The 26,169-nt window shown below is 37.2% G+C and overlaps 1 protein-coding gene across 50 annotated transcripts in view; it reads left to right on the top strand.

Annotated features, from left to right (window-relative positions):
- TTLL5 (tubulin tyrosine ligase like 5) overlaps window positions 1-26,169 on the top strand; it is a 297,434-nt gene that overhangs the window by 107,592 nt on the left and 163,673 nt on the right. For 26 of the 50 annotated variants that reach the window (XM_055097299.2, XM_055097295.2, XM_055097271.2 and 23 more), the window contains 7 exons: window positions 2,985-3,105; window positions 6,680-6,826; window positions 7,944-8,047; window positions 10,768-10,895; window positions 13,669-13,755; window positions 14,329-14,712; window positions 24,089-24,276. In XM_055097299.2, the coding sequence (XP_054953274.1) occupies window positions 2,985-3,105; window positions 6,680-6,826; window positions 7,944-8,047; window positions 10,768-10,895; window positions 13,669-13,755; window positions 14,329-14,712; window positions 24,089-24,276 (1,159 nt within the window). The remainder of the gene's footprint in view (window positions 1-2,984; window positions 3,106-6,679; window positions 6,827-7,943; window positions 8,048-10,767; window positions 10,896-13,668; window positions 13,756-14,328; window positions 14,713-24,088; window positions 24,277-26,169) is intronic. The other 24 variants (XM_055097300.2, XM_055097272.2, XM_055097298.2 and 21 more) reach the window with 1 other exon arrangement.

The following is a 26,169-nucleotide window of genomic DNA, read 5'->3' on the forward strand; positions in this document are numbered from 1 at the left end:
TCTAAATTAGAGGCCAGTTCTTATACTGAAAGGCTGGAGGGTGACATTGGAGTAGCAGGGGATAGAGTTAAGGTTTGGAACAGTGTCATGGAGAATAAGAATAGTTCTGTCAGTGGAGAATAGAATATGCTAAACTCAGTCAGAAGACCTGAGCTCTGGCTGTTTTAGTGCTACCACCTGGCCGTGTGGTCATAGACAAGTCAGAGAGCTTCTCTAGGCCTCAGTTTCCTTTTCTGTCAATCCAAGATGTGGAGTTAGACAAGTGTTCTTTCAAACTTCTTCCTAGAGGGAAAGAAGATTTCACTGAATTGAAAATAGAGCATTTGAAAACCACTGGACTGTATTCTAAGGTCCTTTCCAGCAATAACATTCTGCTTAGTTGTTGTAGAAATAAATTATTTTTTCATGAATCTTGTGGCTCTCACTTTGAATGAGTAAACTGTTAAAATTGCAGGCTGCATTAGTGTCAATCAGTGGTTTTCAGACTGTGTTCCCTAAAGCTGCTCATTGTTCGGTGAAGTGTCTCAGAGGCTACTTAGGGGTTTGGGGAAAGTCCATGGCCAGGGTTCAAAACTCTAAGGATCACGTCATTGTTGCATATCTTATATACTGAGCATCTGCATAACCTTTTGTTTTTAAAAATAGGTTTCTTTGTTGTAAATCATTCTGGTTTTTATTCTTTCATCTTTTGGGGGGTTTGTTGCAAGTGACTAGCTGAACAATGTGTCCAATACCTTAGAGACAGTCTCAGAATTAACATTCGTGACGTTTATAGAAATGGAAACCTCAATATTTGTTCATTTGCTTTGCAACAGTGATTCACAACAAAACAATGATTGAAGTCTCAACTTATGAGCAATAATCCCCTTATTTAAAAGATCTTCAAGTTTTAGTATAAAGGGATGAATCCGTGGAATTGGATATTCTGCTACATTTGAAGGTGTCTGAAACATGCTATTTCTTGCTCATTATATTGTAGGTGAATTTATTGACCCAAACTGAGGATCTTTTAAATTTATTTTGACTTGAGAATAATTTGTTATGGAGACAAAGCTTATAGGATTGATTCAGGGCAAAGTGGTATATGCTCTCTGGGTAAACAAGAGTATAATTATTGTCTTTGAGGAACAGTTGAAAATGTACATTTATGGCTAGGCGTGCAGGCTCATGCCTGTAATCCCAGCACTTTGGGAGGCTGAGGTGGGTGGATCACCTGAGGTCAGGAGTTTGAGACCAACCTGATCAACATGGTGAAACTCTATCTCTATTAAAATACAAAAATTAGCTGGGCATAGTAGTGAGCACCTGTAATCTTAGCTACTTGGGAGGCTGAGGCAGGAGAATCGCTTGAACCTGGGAGGCAGAGGTTGCAGTGAACCAAGATCACACCACTGCACTCCAGCCTGGGTGACAAGAGCAAAACTCTGTCTCGAAAAAAAAAAAAAAAAGAAAATATAAGTGTATTATTTCAAAACCGTATTATGCTCCCGTAAAAACCATCCCTGCTAGTAACAAAGATCTAGCCTTATTCATAGTTCATGTTCTGAAGCTCTTATGTATTAAACTCTCAAAAGCAAATCTACTCCCCAGCCTGACTCCCTTGCCCTCCAATTCTCCAACACACACATGGAAGCTAGACTGGAGCCCTCTTACGATTTGCAGCTTACTTTAGCCAAATCCTACCTCCTAACCTTGTGAAAACAGTCAGTAGAAAGCATTCAGTGATTGCATTTGTGGGGATTGTAAACAAAGTTTGTGTTGGGCCCTAATCTTCGCTGACATAGTTTTGGCTACAGTATCAGAAGGCCGATCAGCTGAAGTAACCAAAATCTCGCCTGAAAGAAAACAGATCTGCCATGAACAGCAGCTGAGGTGAAAATCATCAGTGTCTCTCTGGTACTTCTGTCTTCCAAACTATAGCTTGATCAGATTTCCTTATTTCCAGCCTAGGCCACCAGGCAGAAAATAGCTGCGTTCTTTAATGATGTTGCTAAGGTGCTTTTCACAAGACTTGAGGATTTCTTTCGCCCACTGAACATCTGGGCTTGTCCTGCCTGGCCCATCAGTTCATCTGTGCCAAACTCTGTTGGACCTCCCTCATTTGCTCTGGGCTCCAGCCATTCCATCTTGTAGTTGAGAACAGTGTGGCCTTAAATTTGGTCTTAAGAGTCCCTTTATAGGATTTATCTATTTCCTGCTTTGGACACTTTTATATACTAGAAATATTAATTGCCATTGCAAAATCCACACTTTTGCTTTTGTACTAACTGATAAGTTCTTATGGACCTCCAAATGTAAAAAACATTTTCTCATTAATACAGTGGTTTTTGTGAAGATTCAGTACTTCTCCTGTCTGTTCCCCCAAGAAAGTTGTTAAAAAGTTCAAAGAGGGTCAAGCACAGTGACTCAGGCCTGTATGTAATCCCAGCACTTTGGGAGGCCAAGGCAGGCGGATCACTTGAGGCCAGGAGTTCGAGACCAGCCTGGCCAACATGGTGAAACCCCGTCTCTACTAAAAATACAAAAATTAGCTGGGTGTGATGGTGTGCACCTGTAAGTCCAGCTAGTTGGGTGGCTGAGGCACAAGAATCACGTGAATCCAGCAGGATGGAGGTTGCAGTGAGCTGAGATTCCACCACTACACTGCAGCCTGGGTGACAGAATGAGACCTTGTCTCAAAAAAAAAAATTCAAAGAGAAGGAGTAAGAAATCTAATTTTCTATTCTTGTTTTTTTTCCCTTATGCTAATAATGAGAAAATAAATAGGATTCTCCATCTCTGATTCTTTTAATAGGAAATTTAAAAAGAAAAACCTTCATGTACTGCTTAGAAGGAATCCTTATTCACAGGCTGTAAGATGGGTTTCATATTTCTTAGCCATCATAATAGAAGCATCCTCAAAGGCCACTTGGAGAGAAGCAAGTACACATTTTGTAGTTTTACACTTCTGTCACATAACGGTATGTTGTTTTGGATTTCTATAGCAAAGTGCAGGCCCGAATAGCATTCTCTGCCTATCTCCAGCATGTTCAAATTCGCCTGATGAAAGACAGTGGCGGTCAGACGTTCAGTGCCAGTTGGGCTGCCAAAGAGGATGAACAGATGGTAAGGCTTTTCTTACTGAAACCTTTTTACTTTCCCTTTTTCTTTCTTCTTTCTGTATTTTTTTTTTCCTATTAGGGTAAAGTGCGATATTTTTCTGGTGAAAGGATTATTACATAAGAAGGTTTTTAGATTTCTTATAAATCTATACTTATAAGATTTATATATACTTATTTCTTATACTTCAATGTGAAGCAAATCTTTGACCTGGAGCTATGTTCATTACACCATGTAGTGAAGGCATCAATGTATTTCATTTTGAATTGGAAATTGATTTCTCATTGGACGTGAAGCCCTGTGCAAAGCCCTTTAAAAGAATAACAATTTACAGTCTTTTCTCAAGCAACCTCACGTTATTAACTCTGAGGTAGGCATTATCATTCCTGTTTTACAGAAGAGCAAACAAAGACCTCGAGAAGCCAAGGTTCCACAGGTTATACGTGATGAAACCAGAACTTAAACTCAGATGTACTTTACTTGCTCCTCCATTGCTTTCATGCATTGTAAAGCATTTATTTTCTGTCCTGAGGAGTCAAATTAGCTCTTTGAAAGTCATCACCTTATCATAGGCCCTGTCAGAATATACCATCCTCCAAGTTGGTATTTTTTACTTTACTAGTTGTAACCTCGTAAGATTCTTAGATTGCTAGAATCAAACTTGTATAATCATTTTTACTGTATATCAGTCATTTGAACATTCCTGGGATTCAGTATTCTAGGACAGTTTTGTGTGTGTGAATCAGAATGATGGGGAGCTTTAAGCTGTTTGGTAAGGTCAGAGTTTATGGAAGAAGCCACAGCCCTTCCATATTCTTTTTTTTTTTTTTTTTGAGACAGAGTCTTGCCCTGTCGCCCAGGCTGGAGTGCAGTGGTGCGATCTCAGCTCACTGCAACCTCCGCTTCCTGGGTTCAAGCTATTCTCCTGCCTCAGCCTCCCGAGTAGCTGTGATTACAGGCACCCACCACCAAGCCTAGCTAATTTTGTATTATAAGTAGTGACGGGGTTTTTCCATGTTGGTCAAGCTGGTCTCAAGCTCCTGATCTCAGGTGATCCACCCTCCTTGGCCTCCCAAAGTGCTGGGATTACAGGCATGAGCCACTGTGCCTGGCCCCATATTCTTTTTAATAACAGGGATTTGTCACCAAAAGGAGAGGGGCCTTTAAGTCTGAGAAAGCTGCATTCTTTGTTCCACTCAGTGGTGACCTTACTGTAATTTTTAGTCCTCCACATACAAAAGGCAAGTCTTTATGCCAGGCTTATTGTAAAAACATGTTGGTTATCCCAGAAAACAACTTATGAATTTAAAGTAGCCAATGGAACCCAGAGATAAAACCTTGTGTGTTGTGAATAATCCTTCAACCATCAGTGGAAAATGTTAGCTCTGCTCTTTCCAAGTGGAAAATTGAAACTGCCTTTTTGAGAGTCAGTTTGTCTGCTCCCCTGTGAAAAAAATAATGTTTTAATATAACAGCTTAAACCACCCTATAGTAAAGACAGCAGAGTAGAACTATGAAATTCAACCCTCTGGTTATGAGGCTGTTTCACTTATGCTGGAGTAAATTGGCACCAAAGGACAATGAACCAAAATCAAATTCAAGAAGAAAAAAAATAGTTCAAAAAAGAATAACCACTGCAGATACTGGCTTGGAATTCACACAGTATTTCTTTGGGGCTTTCTACAAGAATATTGAGGATCATCACTACAAAACTTAATACCAGTTCTGTGAATTCTTTCTTGAAAATATATCTAGGCTGGGTGCGGTGGCTCATGCCTGTAATCCCAGCACTTTGGGAGGCTGAGGCGGGTGGATCAGTTGAGGTCAGGAGTTCGAAACCAGCCTGGCCAACATGGTGAAACCCCGTCTCTACTAAAATACAAAAAAATTAGCTGGGTGTGGTAGTGCGCACCTGTAGTCCCAGCTACTTGGGAGGCTGAGGCAGGAGAATTGCTTGAACCTGGCAGGCGGAGGTTGCAGTGAGCTGAGATCACACCACTGCACTTCAGGCTGGGTGACAGAGCAAGATTCCGTCTCAAAAAAAAAAATATATATATATATAGAGAGAGAGAGAGAGAGAGAGAGAAAGAGAGAGAGAGAGAGAGCGAGAGCACAAGCCCTACCCCATTCCCTGATGATTGTAGCAGTGGTCTTGCTTTTGAGGAAGGTAGATGTAGAGTTGGCCTCTGTGTTCCAGCTTAGGTTAGAGATTCCTTCTCTCATAACTCACAGAAGGCACATCAACAGAACGTCCCCAGATTTATCATCTGAAGGCAGTTTTATTGTGGTTTTTGGACAACAACATCTTTAAGGCTCTTGGCCTTATAAAATCTCCCTTTGAAGCGTTTATGATTTCATCAGTAATCTGATTGGTATCTGTTCAGATTTCAAAATCCTTTGCCCCCATCTTCCGTGAGATGTATTCTTTCTTTACCTTAATAACTTTCCACTGTGCCCTCCTTGACAACCCCCAACTCTAAAAGCTCCCTTATTCTTGGGGAAGAAAAAAAGCTATTACCTTTCAAACTACTGTGATAGTTCTTTCTTTGCCTTAATCACGACACTTTTAAAGTCATTAGTTTCTACTCTTCATGTATATTTTTCATTACCCATGCATTTTCTTAATGTCTTCTTGTACTCTCTTTATTGAAACTGTTTTCTTGAAATTATCCCTCAGTGGTCAGATCCAAGGCCTTGTCTTTGTAGTGGGCCTTTCCAGCTCCAGCCTCTTGGAAGCATTTGACATGGAACCCTTTCTTCAGTTGGCCTCCATGGCACTATTTTCTCTTAATTTTCTTTTTTTTCTTTTTTGAAATGGAATCTTGCTTTGTCGCCTAGGTTGGAGTGCCGTGGCATGATCTTGGCTCGGTGCAACCTCCACCTCCTGGGTTCAAGTGATTCTCATACCTCAGCCTCCCAAGTAGCAGAGATTACAGGTGTGTGCCACCACGTCAGGCTAATTTTTGTATTTTTCGTAGAAATGCAGTTTTACTGTGTTGGCCAGGCTGATCTCAAACTCCTGACCTCAAGTGATCTGCCCACCTCAGCTTCCCAAATTGCTAGGATTGTAGGTGTGAACCACCATGCCCAGCCTATTTTCTCCTGGTTTTCTGTGTTTCTGGTGTTTCTAACTTGTTTTTTTTTTTCCTGATACTTCATCATCTTTTCTATCTCTAAATATGAATATTTCTGTATTCTCTGTCTTCTCACCTTTGATACTTTCATCTGCTTCCACAGTTTTAGTTCCTACTACCTGTCTTTGAATGCTACCTTCCCTAAATAGTGCTATTTGTGTATGTACTGTGGTACTTTTACAACTACTACTTTATTACATAGTTATTTACATACATACTTGATTTAAATTTTCTGATTGCCAGCTTATTGAGGGAAGGGAATAAGTTTCTTTCGTTTTTGTTTTGTCTTTCTGTATGCTTCTAACCTTTTTGTTCTGGGTCTTGTTTGTTGAAATGTGTAATATATGTCTTCTTACATCTCTGTTATATAATGCCTTCATAGCTTGTCTTCTGTTGCTTAGCACCATCCCTCCTTTTTTTTTCTCCCGTGACTCTTTAATTTATAGGAGCTGGTTGTTCGTTTCCTCAAGCGAGCATCAAATAACCTCCAGCATTCACTGAGGATGGTATTACCCAGCCGACGATTGGCACTTCTGGAACGCAGAAGAATCCTGGCCCACCAGCTGGGTGACTTTATCATTGTATACAACAAGGTAAGTCTTTTATCTGTTAGTCTTGTGCTTTGGATTGCCATACACTGTCAGAAACAGACTAGATAGAAGCCTCTGTCCAGCTGGATGGAGACACTCTTCTTCTGTTCTCTGGCATCACCATCCCTTATGTATTACTGTTAGGGGAAGCAGGACCCCACACCTTAACCCAGCTGGTCTGAAAAACTATTTATTACTTCTGAAGGCCCAGTGGCCATAGTTAATTCTTCATTCTTATCAAAAGGCATATTCCTTTTGAGCACTGAGATGAATCCTAGGCTGTGTGAGTCTGCACGATTGTTACTGCCTGTAGAAAGTGGCAAATTGACCATTGGAGAACAAATTTGAGCTGTGGATTGAATGTAATGACATATTCTTTCTTGAACGAGTTATACTTTCATCTTTAAAACATTTTATACATTACAGAATTTTACAGTCAAGCCCAAGAAATATACTATTTAATTAGAATATTTTGCAAAGCATTCTATATCCCGGGATCTCAGAATGCATTAAAAATATCATTTTGGGTGTTTGGGTTTGGGAGGTTTGGTCAGTTTGCAGAAGGAAAAGCTGATAGAAATTTAAATGGCTTTTCTAAAGTTGCATGGAATTGTTGGTAGAATATCAGTGCACCAAACTCATAGCCACAATTTACTCCAGATCTGTTGAGAATTTTGTTATGTCTTATATAAGTGAAGAATTTAGTCAGTATGGAAGCTGGTATAAGAGTACCTTCCAAGATCTGTCTTTCCTCTCCTAATTGGAACAAAATACTGTGTCTCTGTTGTCATATTGTTAAAGCTACAAGGGTGATCATAGATATTACTAAGCTACTATAAAAACCTCTTTAATCAATGGGCTGTGTAAGTAGAAAGTAAAAACATGATTAAAATTTACATTCATTCTGCAACTTTTACTTGGGAATTTCAAAATGTTTTACAAAATCATAGCCAAAAGTAATATATCAAATTTATAGGTGGCAAAAGTACATACAAGAATTAAATGTCTTTACTATAAGGACAGATTAACTCAAGGCTATTGAAACTACATGATGAAGTGCATATTTATTAGGAGTCAGTTTTATCTTGTTGTTTTTCTGTGGGGTTTGGGCACTGGATAGGAAACAGAACAAATGGCTGAAAAGAAATCAAAGAAGAAAGTTGAGGAAGAAGAGGAAGATGGGGTGAATACGGAAAACTTTCAGGAGTTCATCAGACAAGCAAGGTAGTAGACATTCTTGATTGATAAAAGCTGTCTTATTCCATCTTCCATAATGCTCATTGAGTACCCAGCATTCCTTTGTTTCTGATACATGGATGTGAATGAAATCACTCTTAAAGCCGGGCACAGTGGCACACCCCTTTAGTTCTAGTTACTTGGGAGCCTGAGGCAGGAGGATTGCTTGAGCCCAGGAATTCAAGGCCAGCTTGGGCAACATAGTGAGACCCTGTCTCTAAATGATGAAAAAAGAAATCATTCTCAGAAGGAGAAAAGATTGTATGGGTTTGGCCTCTCCATATCTTAGCCAATTACGTTGCTATTTTCATGGCTTCAGTTATCAAAACATTACTGCTGGGTAGCAGGGCTGTAGTTCTCGACAGCCTTCACAGTGCACATCTCTTGAAGTCACATGAGAGCTCTTTGGAAAGTTGAAATTAGAGGCATCTCATATTTACTGGGTCTGAATTTGTCCCTGACCTACTCATGGAGTAGAAATGACCACATTTTGCCTACATTGAGTAGGCTGAGGAATTTGCAATTTCTCCACTCTGTGAGGGTTACACCTAATTTATATAAAATAGAACAAGTTCTTCATGCTTAGGGTTAGCCTTTAGGAATGGAAAATCTCGATACTCATCTCTCTATCTTGCTAAAAGTCAGCCAGGCCATTTTGTCCATTTATGTTGGCTTACAAAGGAAGAGATAACAAAGGCACTTAATTTTAAATCTTGTAAAACTTACACTGGAGGATTTTTTTCTAAATAGATGTGCAAAACCATTAAAATAAAATAGGATAAAAAAACAGTAAGCCCCATTACTTAGGCTTCAACTGTCAAAGTCACAAATAGGGAGAAAATCAGTAGAAAATCTACCCTATGTTGATTGGTGAAGTTAAATGAGGTAGGGGTAGGAGCTTATCAATCACCAGCATAATATAATCTTTGTTTAATACCCTTTTCAGACCTCACTATCATGCGCTTTACAGCAAACAAATATATCATTTTGTAGGAGTCCATAATTGTATGGTGTTATTTGTTGACATTTTTGAGTCTTAAGTAATATGATTGATAAAACAGGTATAGTAACAGCTTCTCTCATCAACGTTATAAAAACAGAAAAGGATAAAAAAAAAAAAAAAAAAACAGATTGTGTCCAGAAAATAGCTCTACTTTTTAAAGCTAAAAGATAATTTTCAGGTTTATCCTAAGGATCTTCAAAATCCCTAAAATATATATTTTAAAAAACCCAGCCTTTAAAAGAACACTATTTCCCAAGCAAGTCTAACTGGACACTAAAAATGAATTATAACATATTGTTAACTAATTGTATAGATTTGGAGATAAAATGCTTTGGAACATAATTACTTCTGATTGGGGATTAGGTGTTGATTGTTGGGAAATAATGTGGTGACGTCAGTTCTTCTTTTATTAAGTTTGGTTTGAGTACATGGATACTTTTCAGGGCTGGTAAATTCAAATACCTGCCGGAGTCAGACAGGAAAACATAAATTATGGAGTGGGCAAAGGATAAGACAGATATAAAGCAGCTTGTATTTTGACCAACCATAACCTTTGCCTTTCAGTATTCTGTGAAGGGCCAAATAAAACACACTGACAGGCAAAGGTTTGCACCCTCAGCTGTAGATCTTTGATAGTCACTTGAGAGACTTATCTTGTGGCATTTGGCTACTTTGAAGACTTTAGGGTTTACGCTGAGATTCATAAAGGTGGTTTCTAGGTTCTGGTTAGAGTGTGTTTTCTGAAGATGGGATATAGGTTCTCTGTGATAATGCAGGCATACTGCACTTAATAGCCACTTTTCTAGAACGTAGCCAAGCTTCAAGAAAAAGAAAAAGAAAAGAAAAAGGTCATTGAGAAGCTGCTACAGATGTTAAAGTCCATGTGTGATATGTTCACTAGAAGAATCCACTAGCCTCTCATCTGTTTCCTTATACTTTCTATTTTGTGGCTATTCATAAAGAGCATATAATTTCAGTAATTTGAAGTGATTTAGAGATGATCTACTTTAGTCTCGTGCATTATATAGATGGTTAGGGAATTCTATGGTTATTGGTGGATTTCCTTATTTCTGACATAGGCAATGAAAATGACAAGTGGCTCTTTAAGTGAAGATACTTCAATTATCTAGAAGTGAGCTGAACAAACTGTAAAGGTCCAGATAATAAACATTTCAGACTCCGTGGGCTACATATGGGTGGTGGTGGTGGTGGTGGTTGTTCTTGTTATTGTTGTTTTGCATATTCTTTAAAAATATTTTTTAAAATTTTTGGCTGGGGGCCATAAAAACAAGTCGTTGGTCAGGTTTAGCCCACAGTGTGTAGTTGTTTGCCGCCTGTTCTAGAATGTGGCTGTCCAGTAGAACTTTTTGTGGGTGACTACTGAACACTTGAAGTGTGGCTAGTTTACGGAAAAGAATCTTTAATTTAATTTGAATTTAAATAGTCACATATGACTGACTAGTTGCTACCATATTAGACAGTGTAGATCTAGAAAATTCACTGCGGGATGAATAAAGCCTTATGCTTTAAATTTTCTAGATTGCTTTCATTTATATTTTATTTTAACCACCTATTAATAGGGAATTTTCAGCTTGTGCTTTTCATTTTTCCCTTTTCCAGCTTGCTCTGTTTTCATAATAAAATCTGGTGGAAAGATTTTCCAGAATAGCTTCCTGTCTGACCATACTTTTTCTCCTCATTTCAGTGAGGCTGAACTGGAGGAGGTGTTGACTTTTTATACCCAAAAGAACAAGTCTGCTAGTGTCTTCCTGGGGACTCACTCTAAAAGTTCTAAGAACAACAACAGTTATTCTGATAGTGGGGCAAAAGGTGGTAAGTATACTGGTTAATGAACGAAAAATAAGAAGAACAAGTGAAGAAATGAGAAATGCAAAGGAGAATGAGGAATAATGTGTTGGCTAAGCACTAATAGTCCCCAAGGTAATGAGACTTTGCAGCATGGGGAGGGGGTGGAGAATGGGGGACAGTACTTTTTGTCCTAAAAGCAGAAGAAGGCCATGGTCTGATTTTTTTTCAAGATAATTAACAGCAGAGAGATTTTCAAGAAAAGCTAATAATAGCTGATATTTAGTGAACACTTATCTTTCTGTCTGCTGGACATGGTCTTATTTTCTACTTCCCAAAACCATATAGAGTGGGCACTACTACAGAACGTCTTTACAGATGAGAAAATAAGCTAAAAGAGACTGAGTAACTTGCCCAAGGTTATTCTTTATCGTGCAGGGACAAGGAATTGGATACATAGCCTGCCTGACTCAAAGTTTGTGCTCTTAATATATTCTTCTGTCTCTCTTAATGATTATTTCTGACTCTTGTCAAGTTTGTTACTTTCTCTAACTTAACATCATTGGCATTTTGGGCAGGAGAATTCTTTGTCGTGTGGGGCTGTTCCATACCTGGTGGGAAGTCTAATATACTTGGTTCCAAGCCTGACATGCCATTAGCTTCCGTCAGCCATTGTGATAATCCAGAATGCCCCTACATGTTTCTAAAACTTCTTACTGCTGGGGGATTCCATGGTTGGGGATTTTGGAATTGAATACGGATGTGGCTGTCTAGCTCACGTCACCATGATAAAAAAAAAATAGCAGTGACATTCTGTTACAAACAAAGCTCTGTGCTTTAAATGTAAAATTAACTTAAAACCTAGATGGAAGCCTAAGGCATAGGTAATCAACCTCCTGATTTTGTCAGTGTGCCAAGTACTAGATTCAAAGATGGAGACTTCTTCCCTGCTCTTAAGTTATGATAATCTAATGTGGAAATAGCCAGGAAGATTGGTCATTTAAAATGTGGAATGAATTTTCCCAAAGAAACAGTGTTAATGTTTTAAAAACTGATTTGGTTCATAGGCCAATCCACATAAGCCCGTTTAACTCATGGTATGATTGAATTATTGTATTACTGGAAGTCCTGAATCCAGCCCTTTTCTTTGAGTTTTTCTAACTTCATTCACCTGTTCATTCATTCCTTCTATACTTTTTTTTACTTAGCACCTATTATGTGTTAGGCATTTTCATGGTTGCTAGGGATACAATGACCAGGACTGTCACAGTCTTTAACTTTATAAAGTTTATTGTCTGGTAGATAAAAGTCAGGTGAGTGAATAGAATAAGAAAGCTGGCAGAAGCTCTGAAAAACTCCTATAAGAGTTTTGGCTAAGGGAGACAAAGGAATTCTTGTAATAAGGTTGGAATAGAGAAAAGCATGCTAATTTGGGGAGGTAGGGGCCTAGATGGACATTCATCTAGTAACTTCTCCCCTGGCAGTAATGTGGAAGCCCTAACAGCATGTAGTGGTGACATCTTTTATACTGATAGGTCATTCAAAATTCTAGGGTTTGTGTTTTAAGGACTACCTTTACATAAGATCCATACCTGTGTAAACCTGTTAAGGATAACTGGCCGGCGGGGGCAGTAGGAAGGCGTCAATCAAGGAAACAACATTATGACATTTGATAGTATAGTATCTGGACTCATTTCAAACATGAACAAACAAGTGTGTGACAGTGTTACCACTGCTGTTGGCGATGGAGGGGAGAAAATTCGTATGTCTTTATTCTTTCACTCTGAAAGATGATCTATAAAATGGCCTTTCTTAAGTTTTTGTATGATTCTAGCCCTTGACAAAGATTTTGGAATATTTTTATATATGATTAGCTCTGGCTATTCTGTTTCAAAATTCTGTAGTGGAAAAAATTAGTTATTAATGTCAAAATTGATTAGAGTGATACTATTATTGAATATACTGATCAACCTATCTCCAGTAAAACTGAAGAGTTTAGTCCAGGCGTGGTGGCTCACGCCTGTAATCCCAGCACTTTGGGAAGCTGAGGCAGGTGGATCACCTGAGGTCAGAAGTTCAAGACCAGCCTGGTCAACATGGTGAAAGCCTATCTCTACTAAATATACAAAAATTAGCCGGGTGTGGTGGCAGGCACTTGTAATCCCAAGTACTCAGGAGGCTGAGGCAGGAGAATCGCTTGAACTGGGAGGCAGAGGTTGCAGTGAGCCAAGATCGCGCCATTGCGCTCCAGCCTAGGCAGCAACAAGAGTGAAACTTTGTTCAAAAAAAAAAAAAAGCTGAGGAGTTTAAGATACAGAGCCATCGTAGTATCCAGGTATTATGCCAAGAAATAGTGGGACCGCTCTTGCTGTCTCGGGGTAGCTTCGCTGCTCCATACATATTGTAACTTCTTGGCTCCAGGGGCTACCACCAACCAGCGTGATCTCTTAGAACCCTCAGTCTGAATTCCTGGCATAAGATCTGACTGCCCTTATTATTATTATTTTTCCAGATAAGCCCTAGCTTGTTGGCTGTCCGTGGATGGCTGCCCTGGGTTTAGGTACCGTTCGCCAGTTCAGTTAACTGTAGCTGGGATTGGGAATAGCTGGGAATCATTTAATTGGTTGCCTACTCCTTAGGGCTGTGGGTGTCTCCATCTTTGGAAAAGTGTGATGAGACGTGCCATGTTTCCCAGCATTGATTAGCAGTTGTGTTATATTTTTGGAAATAAAATTATGTATAGAACAGCGGACTTGCAATTGATTATAAGAGAGTCCAAGCTCATTATTTCTTATTTCAGATCACCCTGAGACTATAATGGAAGAAGTGAAAATAAAGCCACCTAAACAGCAACAGACAACAGAAATTCATTCTGATAAATTATCTCGTGAGTGATTTCAAACCTACCTAGATTTGCTGCTCTGTGATAATTTCCTAAAAGAAGGAAACAGTCATCAGATATTAAATATTTCTAAAGCATGGAACATTACCCCAAAGAAATATGTTTCTTTTTCCTTTTCCCTTAGAATTTTCTCTTATCTATTGATAAGCTATTTTCCTTCCAAAGACTTTTTCGTTTTCTTAAGTTTAGAAATTCTAAGTGCATTCTTTTTTCCTAGAAGGGTGAAAAGAAGGGGGAGAGGAATTACCTGTTGCTAGTGGAGACTTCATCTTGATGTCCTAACATGTGTAAGACATGCCTGCTCTGTTTCATAGTGGTAGTCCCAACTCCAGCTTTTAGAAAGGAATAAAAGTAAATTCCTATTTCTGTTGCCAGGTTGTTTCTGGTAGGCAAAAATCATTAAGTTTATGATGAACACTCATTAAAGTCTGTATTTTTCATGATTTCTGTTTCATGCCAAGATTATTGTGATGTTTATGTTTTAAAAATATTTGTTTTATAGAGATTGTATGTTTGTTTTTCCTATAATGATGTCTTGTTTTGTTTTGTTTTTAATAGGATTTACCACTTCAGCAGAAAAAGAGGCAAAATTAGTTGATAGCAATTCCTCCTCTGGTCCTACTGCTACTCTGCAGAAAATTCCCAACACCCATTTGTCGTCTGTTACAACCTCTGACCTCTCTCCAGGGCCTTGCCACCATTCTTCTTTATCTCAAATTCCTTCAGCTATCCCCAGCATGCCTCACCAGCCAACAATTTTACTGAACACAGTCTCTGCCAGTGCTTCTCCCTGCCTACATCCTGGGGCACAGAACATCCCAAGCCCTGCTGGCCTGCCACGCTGTCGATCAGGAAGTCACACCATTGGTCCCTTTTCTTCCTTCCAAAGTGCTGCACACATCTATAGCCAGAAACTGTCTCGTCCCTCTTCAGCAAAGGCAGGTGAGTGAGAGAACGAAAGACAGTCCACAATGTGAGCTCCTCCCCAGCCCCAATAAAGAAAGGATGTCATCTCTTCCCTTTGCCTTTTTTTAAATTTTGAAATGGAAATGGACACACACTGCATTGTTCTGACGTGACTAAAGAAGACTTTTGCATTGCATCCAGTAGCATGCCTTCATTGACACAAAGGGAAACAGGACTTCTTTTAGGTACTGGAGATAAAGAGATGAATCTGACAAGGCTTCTGTTCACTAGGAGCCTACAGCCTAGTCAAGAGATTTCCTGTCACAGATAACCATCTATGAGTGTGCTATATGCATTCTCTGTGCTTCAAATAGTTATTCCCAACATCAGACAAGTTAGTTTTTAGGCAAGAATGACCTAAATAAATAACCAAAGAATTCTTAGAATAGGTTATATCATTTTAACTGAAATAGACCTATATTGTCAAGTTTGTCCTCCATTTTTTAATAACAGCTTTATTGAGATATAATTTACATTCTATCAAATTCACCCTTTTAAAACGTACAATTCAGTAATTCAGTGGTTTTATATATATATTCACAGACTTGTGCATTCGACACCACTATCTAATTTTAGAACATTTTCATCATCTCCAAAAGAAACCCCATACCTGTTAGCAGCCACGGTCTGTTTCTTCCTGCCCCAAGCCCCTGGCAACCACTGATCTACTTCTCTGTTTTTACAGATTTGTCTATTCTGGACATTTTTATATAAGTAAAATCATATAATAGTCTTTTGTGAATGGCTGCTTTCTATTCTGGACATTTTATATAAGTAAAATCATAATAGGTGGTCTTTTGTGAATGGCTGCTTTCACTTAGCATAGTGTTTTTCAGGTTCATCCACGTTGTAGTAGGAACTTCATTCCCTTTATGGCTGAATAATATTCCATTGTATGGATATACCACAATTTGTTTAGCCATTAGTCAGTTGAGGGGCATTTGATTTGTTTATACCTTTTGGCCATTATGAATAATGCTGCTATGAACATTTGTTTGTAAGTTTTCGTGTGGACATATGTTTTTATTTCTCTTGAGTGTATAGCTAGAGTGGAATTGTTGGTTCATATGATAACTTTTTGTATTTCCTCTTTTTGAGGAACTTCTAAACTGTTTTTTTTACTAACAGCAATGTTTGAGGGTTCCAGTTTCTCCCTGTCCTTGCCAAAACTATGAGTTGTCTCTGTTTTTGATTTTCACATCCTAATGGGTATGAAATAGTATCTCTTTTTTGTGGTTATGATTTGCATTTCCCTAATGGCTAATGATGTTGAATATCTTTTCATTTGCTTATTGGGTTTTCGTATATCTTCTTTGGAGGAATGTCTATTTAAATTATTTGCCCTTTTAAAAATTCATATGTTTTCCTTTTTATTGTTGAATGTAAATGTTCTTTATATACTCTAGATAAAAACACTTTGTCAGATAGGATTTATAAATATTTTTTCCCTACTTGATGGTTATCTTTTCACTTTCTTGAAGCACAAAAGTTTTAGATTTTAATGATGTCCAGTTTATCTGTTTTTTTTCTATTGTCACTTGTGCTTTTGGTATCACGTCTGGAATACTGTTGCCTAATCAAGTGTCACAGAGATTTCCTCCTTTTTTTTTTTTTTTTTTTGAGACGGATTGTTGCTGTGCCGCCAGGCTGGAGTGTAGTGGCACGATCTCGTCCCACTGCAACCTCCACCTCCAGGTTCAAGCGATTCTCTTGCCTCAGCCTCCCGAGTAGTTGGGACTACAGGCACATGCCACCATGCTCAGCTAATTTTTGTAGTTTTAGTAGAGGTGGGGTTTCACCATGTTGGCCAGGATGGTCTTGATCTCTTGACCTTGTGATCCACCCACCTTGGCCTCCCCAAAGTGCTGGGATTACAGGCGTGAGCCACTGCGCCCGGCCCCTCCTATGTTTTATAGTTTAGACTCTTACATTTAGGTCTTTTGTCCATTTTCAGTTAATTGTCCTGCATGGTATGATGTAGGGGTCTAACTTCATTCTTCTGCATGTGGATATTCAGTTAAATCAGCATCATTTGTGGAAAAGAGTATTGTTTCCCCATGGGATTGTCTTGGCACTCTTCTCAAAAATCAATTATAAATGTAAAGGTTTATTTTTAAGGCCTCAGTTTTATTCCATTGATCTATATGTCTGACCTTATGCCAATATCACATTATCTTGATTGCTACAGCATTATAGTAAGTTTTGAAATCACCAAGGATGATTGTTCCAACTTCACTCTTCTTTTTCAAGATTGTTTAGGCTGTTCTGGATCCCTTGCATTTTCATATGAATTTTAGGATCAGCTTGTCAATTTCCTCAAGAAAAGGCAGATGGGATTTTGATAGGATTATTATCTGTGGATCAATTTGGGGACTATCTTAACATCAGTCAAGATTTAAACACTAGTAATAGCTATGTTAAGGTGAGTTACAGCTAAGACATGTTTTATAAATAGCCAGTCTGTATTTCTTAATACCTGTTTTCAAATGAAATGGATATTTTAATATGCAGCTTGAGTCAGAGATATTAAATTGTCCACTTTAATAAGTCATAAATATGAATATATGCATATATATATATCTGCTAATTCTGGGTGATCTTGTTCTTGTGATTTAATTTTCTAAAATCGGTAATAATAATGATCAATAATGTTCTAGTTTGAACTATTTTTTCCCCATGTAAGAAATTCAGTAAGATGAATGTCTTCAGTGGCCTGTGTTATCATAAAAACTTTTTCAAAACCCGCCCTTTTGATCCTTTCCAAGAGAATGATAGTGAACAAAAGAAGTTGGTGAGTTCATAAATATTTTCTGATATCTTTTGTGATTTCTTTTTTGACTCTTGGATTATTTATAAATATATTGTTTAATTTTCAGGTAGTTGGGATTCTTTATTTTTGTAATTGGTTTTTAGCTTATTTCCACTGTGGTCAGAGAACATAATCTGAATGGATTAAACAGTAGTAGACGACAATATGCGGACAAAAATATATAATTGACAACAGCCTGTAATTGATTGGAGTTAAATTTTTCTGTGGTAATTGAATGATTTTGGAATAGGAGTAAGATTTTATTTAACTCTATAGACTTTTTAAAGTTAAATATACAGCATCAAATTTCAAAGGTCATCACTAAAAGAATAAAAGTATAAATTCTAATGGGGAGAAGAAAAATGAATTGTGGATAAAAAACATGCAGAAACTTAGGTGTATGCAAGCAAGAAGCATAGAAAAAGCAAGATTAATAGAAATTTAAAACATAGTAAATTGGCCGGGCACAGTGTCTTATGCCTGTAATCCCAGCACTTTCGGAGGCCGAGTTAGGCAGATCGCTTGAGGTTAGGAGTTCAAGACCAGCCTGGCCAACATGGTAAAACCCAATCTCTACTGAAAATACAAAAATTAGCCAGGCATGGTGGCGCTGGCCTGTAGTCCCAGCTACTCAGGAGGTTGAGGCAAGAGAATTGCTTGAACCCGGGAGGCAGAGGTTGAAGTGAGCCAAGATCACACCACTGCACTCCAGCCTGGGCACAGAGCAAGACTCCATCTCAAACAACAAAACAAAACAAAAAACATTGTAAATCAAGTCCAAATATATCAAGAAGCAAATAAACATGAATAGGTTAAACTTGACAGATTTTTAAAGTTTAAAAAAATCCAACTATATGCTGTTTACCAGAGGCACACCTAAGTTTCAGGACACAGAACGTTTAAAAGTAAAAAATTGAAAAAAGAAATACGAGATGAGTACTAACCAGAAGAAAGTTGGTATGGTTGCATTAATATATGCTGAAATAGGCTTGAAGATATAAAACTTTCTTACAGATAAAGAGTAACTACATAATGACAAAAGGTTCAGTTCAGTCAAAAGTTAAACAATTCTAAAAGTGTCTGCACCTCACAAAATAGCCTCCAAATATGTAACACAAAAATGGAAACAACCACACGAAGAATGTATAAATCCACTATCTTAGTGGGTGATTGCCACATACTTCTATTAATTATTAATACACTAAACAGATTTTTTAAATGCAGAAAGGATAAAGAGGATTTGAACAAGGTGATAAGTTTATTTATTGATAATATATAGGACCGTGCACCCAATAGACAAAACGCCTCAAGCATACATGCTATATTTATAAAAATCTGTCATATCCTACATCATAAACAAGAGAACAAATTGCAGAGACTTGGTATCACACAGCCACATTCTTTGTCCACATTGCAATTAAGTTGAAAGTCAGTAACAAAAAGATATAGAAGAAACCCCCATGTATTTCAAAATTTAAGAGTCAAAGAAGAAATCCTGATGGAATTAAATTATTAAGTTTTAGAACTGAATGATAATGAAAAAGCTGTATGTCCAAATAAGTAGAGAGCAATGCAAGTCAGTATTTGAAGGGAAATTTACTGGCTTAAATAATTATAGTTGGTGTGCGCCTGTAGTCCCAGCTCCCTAGGAGGCTGAGGTGGGAGGATTGCTTGAGCGCAGGAGTTCGAGACCAGTCTGGGCAACATAGCGAGATCCCATCTCTAAAAATAAATAAATAAATAAGTAAATAAGTAAATAAAAACTTATATTTGAAAAGAAGACAGGCTGGAAATTAATGTGCTAAATGTCTGGCTTTAGACATTATAAAAACAACAGTATCATAAATCTAAATAAAGGATAAAGAAATATAAAGATAAGAGCAATGATTATAGAATTCAAAAATAAGGCACAGTAGAGGGTGGCAAAGCCAAAAGTGATTTTTTGAAAAGCCTAATAAAATGGACAAACCTCTGATGACACCTATCAAGAAAAAAGAGAAGACATGGATAAATAATATAAGGAGTAGAAAAGCAGACATAGAAAATATAAATACACCCAAAATGACAAAAATAATGTAATCTTAACTTTATTCCAATAAAATTGAAAGCTTACATAAAATGGACCAAACTCATACAAACTATAACTTATGTAAAAATGACTCAAGAAGATGAAGAAAGTCTGAATAGTCCTATAAGTATTTTAAAAAGTAATACAGTAGTTGAAAGTCTTAAAGAAAACATAAGGCCTAGATTTATGGGTAAGTTCTAATCTTTCAAAAGGTAGATAATTTCAATATATTTTTTAAAAAACTCTTCTGGAGTGTGGAAAAAGAGAATTTTCCTCAACTTATTCTGTATGGCTAGTTTTATCTTAATAATAGAAACAGTTAAGGACAGTATTAAAAAGGAAAATTACAGACTGGCTTTATTTATTAACACAAATGCAAAAATTTGAATCAAAATAAAAGCCAATCAACTCTAGCAACATCTAAAAGAGATAGTACACCATGAGCAAGTTTATTCAAGGAATGTAAGAGGGGTTTAACATTAGTAAACCTATAAATACCATTTGCCATGTAAATATAATAAAGAAAAAACCATATTCTTCATCATGGTACATGCAGAAAAAGAATTCGATAAAATTCTGCACTCATTCATGATGATAACTCTCAGCTCATTAGGAAGAGAAGGAGATTCTCATAAAAAAAGGGTATTTGCCAAAAACCTGCAAGAGCTATCAGCCTAAATACAGAAATGTTGAAAGCATTCTCTTTAACATTGAGAACAAGTAAGGATGCCCACTAACATTCCTTCTGTCCAGTGTTTTACTGGAGATCAGAACCAACATAGTAAGATAAGAAAAAGAAATTATAAGCATAAGGATCCTCCCTTCTTAGCCTTTTGGCTAAGATCAAGTATAAGCATAAGGATCAAAAAAGAGGAAACAAAATTGTGTAATTGCAGATAATATATTGTCTACATAGAAAACAAAGTAATTACAGATACATTTTAGAAATAGTTATTTTAGCATAAGATCAATATTTAAAAATTAATTGCTTTCAAAATTACTTGCCAGAAGTGACAGAAAACAATTTTTTGATTGTAGCAAAATATAAATAACATAAAATTTAACATTGAACTATTTTAAATTCAGTGGCATTCAGTACAGTCACACTGTTTTGCAGCCATCACCACCAATAAAAATGTTTTTAAAAATATCACTAATAATAGCATAAAAACTGTGTCACCTAGGAATACATTTAGAAAGGAAAGGAAGTTTTATAAGACTGCATTGAAAGACACAGATATTAGACATTAACAAAAATTTAAATAAATGGATAAATATACCACGTACATGCATAGGAAGACTCAATATCATCAAAGTTTCCATTTTCATCACATTGATCTCTGTATTCAATACGGTTCCAATCAAAATCTCAACAAGTGTGTCGTTGGATTTTTTAAGCCTATTCTAAAATGATAATAGAAAGGCAAAGAGCCAAGAATAGTGAGAACCTACTGAAGAAGAAAAATAAGGTGGAGGAGCACCTTATTAATATAAAGGTCTGATACTTAAGACAGTGTGGTATTGGCAAATGTGTAGACAGATTGACCAGTGGAACAGAATAGAAAGTTAGAAACAATCACACAAGAAGATGGAAATTTCATGTATGACAGAGATGGCATTGTAGATCAGAAGAAAGGGAGAGATGTCTCAATAAATGCTTCTGGGGTAATTGGTTATCCCCACAGAGAAAGATGAAATTAGATCCCTGCCTCACACCATGTATAAAATCAATTTCAGTTGTAAAACTTCCATACTGAAATAAAATAATAAAATAAAGGAGACCATCATTAAGAACTTGTGGTATGGAGCAAAAGTAAAAACAAAAACACAAATCGTGTAAGTCAATAAGAAAAAGATAGCCCAATAGAAAAATGATACCAGAAAAGAGGTAACATGTTCAACATCATTATTAATCAGGTACATGAAGACTACAATGGGAAGAATTAAGACACTTGACAATACTAAGTGTTGAAGAGGCTATGGATCAACAGGAATTTTCTTTCTTTTTTTCTTTTTTTTTTTTTAATTTGAGACAGGGTCTCACTCTGTCACCCAGGCTGGAGTTTAGTGGTGCAATCATGGCTCACTGCAGCCTTGACCTCCCAGGGCTTAAGCAATCCTCACACCTCAGCCTCCCGAGTAACTGGGACTACAGGCCCATGTCCCCACACCCAGCTAAGTTTTTATAGATAAGAGATCTCACTTTGTTGCCTAATCTGGTCTCGAACTTCTGTGCTGAAGTGGCCCTCCTGCCTCAGCCTCCCAAAGTGCTGGGATTACAGGTGTGAGCCACCATTCCCGGCCCAGGAACTTTTTTATTTTGTTTGTTGGAGTGTAAAAAAATACCATTTTGGGGCTGGGTGCGGTGGCTCACGCTTGTAATCCCAGCACTTTGGGAGGCCAAGGCAGACGGATCACGAGGTCAGGAGATCAAGACCATCCTGGCTAACACGGTGAAACCCCGTCTCTACTTAAAAAAAAAAAAGCAAAAAAAAAAAAAAAGAAAAATTACCCGGGCCTGGTGGCGGGTGCCTGTAGTCCCAGCTACTCGGGAGGCTGAGGCGGGAGATTGGCATGAACCTGGGAGGCAGAGCTTGCAGTGAGCCGAGATCGCGCCACTGCACTTCAGCCTGGGTGACAGAGCAAGACTCTGTCTCAAAAAAAAAAAAAAAAAAAAAAAAAAAAAACCACTTTGGTATTACTACATAAACTTGAAAATTTACATACTTTGTGACCCAACAGTTCCACTCCTGGGCATATACAAGAGGAGCTTTTCTACACGTGTGCCAGCAGATGTATGCAAGAGTGTTTATGGCTGCGTTGTTTATAATGGCAATATGCTTGAAATAACCACAATACCCATTGATAGGGGAATAGAAATATAAGTTGTGGTGTATTTACAAAATGGAATGCCAGACAGCAAGGAAAATGAATGACTTCCAGCTGTATTTATCTAGGATTAATCTTGGAAGAGTAGAGTTGAATAACAGAGCAAGTCCCAGGAAATATCTATAGTAGGATACTATTTTTGTAGATCTCAAAAACGAGCAAAATTATCTGGTATTTTGTTTGTATATGCATATACACACAAATATATTTGATAAAACTTTTTTTTTAAAAAGAATGATTGATAAGGGGAGATTAGGAATGGGGAGGAACAACCACATAGGTTAGTACATATTGTTGATAATGTAATTCCTGGGTTGGGTAGTGAGTTCACAGGTGTTCATTACAGTATGCATATAACTACATATACAGCTATTATAAATATTTTGTATGTACTAAATAATATAGTAAACATGAAAAAGTTACAGATTCAGAAAATCAGTTGTATATGCAGAATGATCATTGTTATATTAGCATTAATTTTAAAAAGACAGGAAATAGGTTATATTATTTCTACTTTTCTGAGTTTAAAAATTTTTTTCGAAGAGATATGACTTTTACCATCAGGAAAAATGTGGATTTTTATTTTATTTTATTTTTAGAGACAGGTTCTCTTTCTGTCACACAGGCTGGAGTGCAGTGGCATGATCATAGCTCACTGTAACCTTGAACTCCTGGGCTTAAGCAATCCTCCTGCCTCAGCCTCCCAAGTAGCTGGGACTATAAGCATGAGCCACTGTGCTCAGCTGAATCTTGATTTTATATTAAATAATTTCTTTTTGCCAGAATTTCAATGCTTAAATAATAGAATGCTCTGATATTACAGTTGAAAGAAGAAAATTTAAATCTGAAAGGGAAATCAGTCATTTGAAAATATACACACACCGGGGCCTATCATGGGGTGGGGGGAGGGGGGAGGGATAGCATTAGGAGATATACCTAATGTAAATGACGAGTTAATGGGTGCAGCACACCAACATGGCACATGTATACATACGTACCAAACCTGCACGTTGTGCACATGTACCCTAGAACTTAAAGTATAATAATAATAAAAAAGAAAACATGTTTTGACTAAAAATATTAAAAAAAAGAAAATATAAGGTTATTGTTATTTTTCTGAGTATACTCGATTTTGCTTTTATCCCTGTTTCCCTTTTGAGCTTTCTAAGTATTATGGATGATTTGACAGTGGATGCCACAGACTGTTGACAAGTACAGTTACATAACAAGAAAAACAAATAAGAATTATAATGAGTTTCAAATATGTATTTTTTATTCAGTAAGATTAGCAAATTATAGGATTGGTATTCCCCACTACATATAATGAAAATTCTTCTTTGTGAAGCTTTCATTATAAGCAAAAACATATTAATAAATAATGCATGTGGCAGTTTGGTAATAGGAAGAGTTTCTAGGTTATGGTAACCATTTATTTTTGTGATCATTTGAAGATAGTTTATTTCTCCTATATTATTAAAGATCCTTAGGGTTCAGTAAAGTATCTGTTGACCTGAGATTTCTGTCATTATCCTAATTTTTTTCAGGCCTTTTTTTCCTAAATGAGTGAAAACTTTTCTCCGTTTTAGCAGGATCGTGCTATCTAAACAAGCATCATTCAGGAATAGCCAAAACACAAAAAGAGGGAGAAGATGCTTCTTTATATAGCAAACGGTACAACCAAAGTGTGGTTACAGCTGAACTTCAGCGGCTAGCTGAGAAGCAGGCAGCGAGACAGTATTCTCCATCCAGCCACATCAACCTCCTCACCCAACAGGTACGGATGGTCTGGGGTGCCCAAGAGCTCTTTGGACCTGAGGATAGAATTAATGACAGGGTACTTTGTCTTTCCCTGTCTTTACTATTCCCATATACTGATGCCTCTTGAATGAGTATTATTAATAGTTGGTTTCAAGCTAAAGTATCAAGTTTTTCCTCTTCAAATTTAAAGAAAATAACTTTCTGTTACAGGCATTGTGAAGTAAGTCTGCTACTGGATATGATGTACCTATTTCATGGATAAACAGACTTGAATGTTCATCTGTAAATATAATTTTAAAGGATCTTTAAAAATAAGTTCTTTTCTTTGGTAAAATTTTCCAGTGAGTTCTAGTCTTATAAATCTTTTTACCAGAATTTTATAACATTACCCTTAAAAAATTTTTTTTTCTGTACTGCCTCTTACTTCATGATCTCAGGATGTTTTATGGGTAACTGATTAATTTCATATTTCATTATACCCTTATTCAATATAATATTCTCCCCATTTTACAGATGGGGGAACCTGAGGCTGAAAGAAGTGATGTGATCAAGGTCATTCAACAAGCTGGGTGGATAGAAATAAATAACAGGATATTGTCCTTATGCTATATAGATATTAACAATCTTGCAACACAGTGAAGGTAGATGACACTTTCAAGAGCTTTGTGAATTCTCTTTGTCCTTCTTGCTGGTTATCCCTATGGTGTTTAATTGAAGGAAAAGCCATATCTCTTATTCCTTAATGTTAAATGGCATCAAAGTCCTCCAAAGGAATTATCGTAATTTAACTCCACAATTATATTTTGCTATGTTGCTGATGTGCCAAATTCCTTAATTGGTAGTAACTCTGTAGTGATAATCAAGTCTCGAAAAAAGTGAAGCTGAAAATTACTTTAAGTACATGCTAAAAGTAGGCAACACACTGCTCCCTGGTGGTACCCTACTTATCTGTATAAAATTTAGGACCAAAACTAAAGCTAAGCCTCTCATGGAATTAGTTTTACTTCAGCCTCATCCCAGCGTGTGAAGCAGTAATTATTTTCTTTCTCAAATACTTAGTTGTTTGAAAGGAGTAAATAAGAAGGCCTAATGTGAAATAGGAAGCAAAGAATATTACAAGAACAATGTTGATTCTTGGAGGGAGTTGGGTAGTTAGATTTTAGTGATAGAATTATGGGAAGAGGGAATAGGATACCAAGATACGATGGGAAGGAATTTTCAAATTAAATAAGTGGCTATGAGACGGGAAAGGCCAGTGCTCTGCTACACTTTTATCATTGGGTCACTAACTAGATTATATGTTTCCGGTTTATAAATGGGCAGCTAGAAGCACCAAGACATTGAGATTTTGTGATTGTAGTAAAAAAAAAAAAAAAAAAATACCCAAAATAGCCAATATTAGTGCTTACCTATTTCTAGCTCCTATCGTTCGCTAGACTGCAAAGCCTACAAAGTGAAAAGATCCTAATCCTGTAGGAATCCAAGGTGACTGTATCCTGATTGGGAAGTCATCCCCCTTCAGTTCATTTTTTTCATCTATAAAGAACTTCAGTGCCAGCGAATTAAAAGTCCATTAGACTATGGTTTGTAGGGATCTGAACTTGCCATTAGATGTCAGTGTTAACTTTTAGAGTCTTGGTAATAGGGTGGTCAGTACTGAGGGAGGTGCTGTAGGATGTAATAAGCAGGATGGAGTAGTGGAGAAAGAGCTGGATTAGCCATCCAGAGACTTGCCACTGACTCCTGTGTGATCTTGAGCAGTTCACTCCATTGTTATTCTGACACTGACTCCTGTATGATCTTTGGCAGTTCATGCCACTGTTCTGTCACTGATTAGCTATGTGATCTTGGACAGTTCACTCTACTCTTCTGACACTGACTAGCTGTGTGATCTTGGACAGTTCACTCT

This window comes from Pan paniscus, chromosome 15 (assembly GCF_029289425.2).
Source record: "Pan paniscus chromosome 15, NHGRI_mPanPan1-v2.0_pri, whole genome shotgun sequence".
Lineage (NCBI taxonomy): Eukaryota > Metazoa > Chordata > Mammalia > Primates > Hominidae > Pan > Pan paniscus.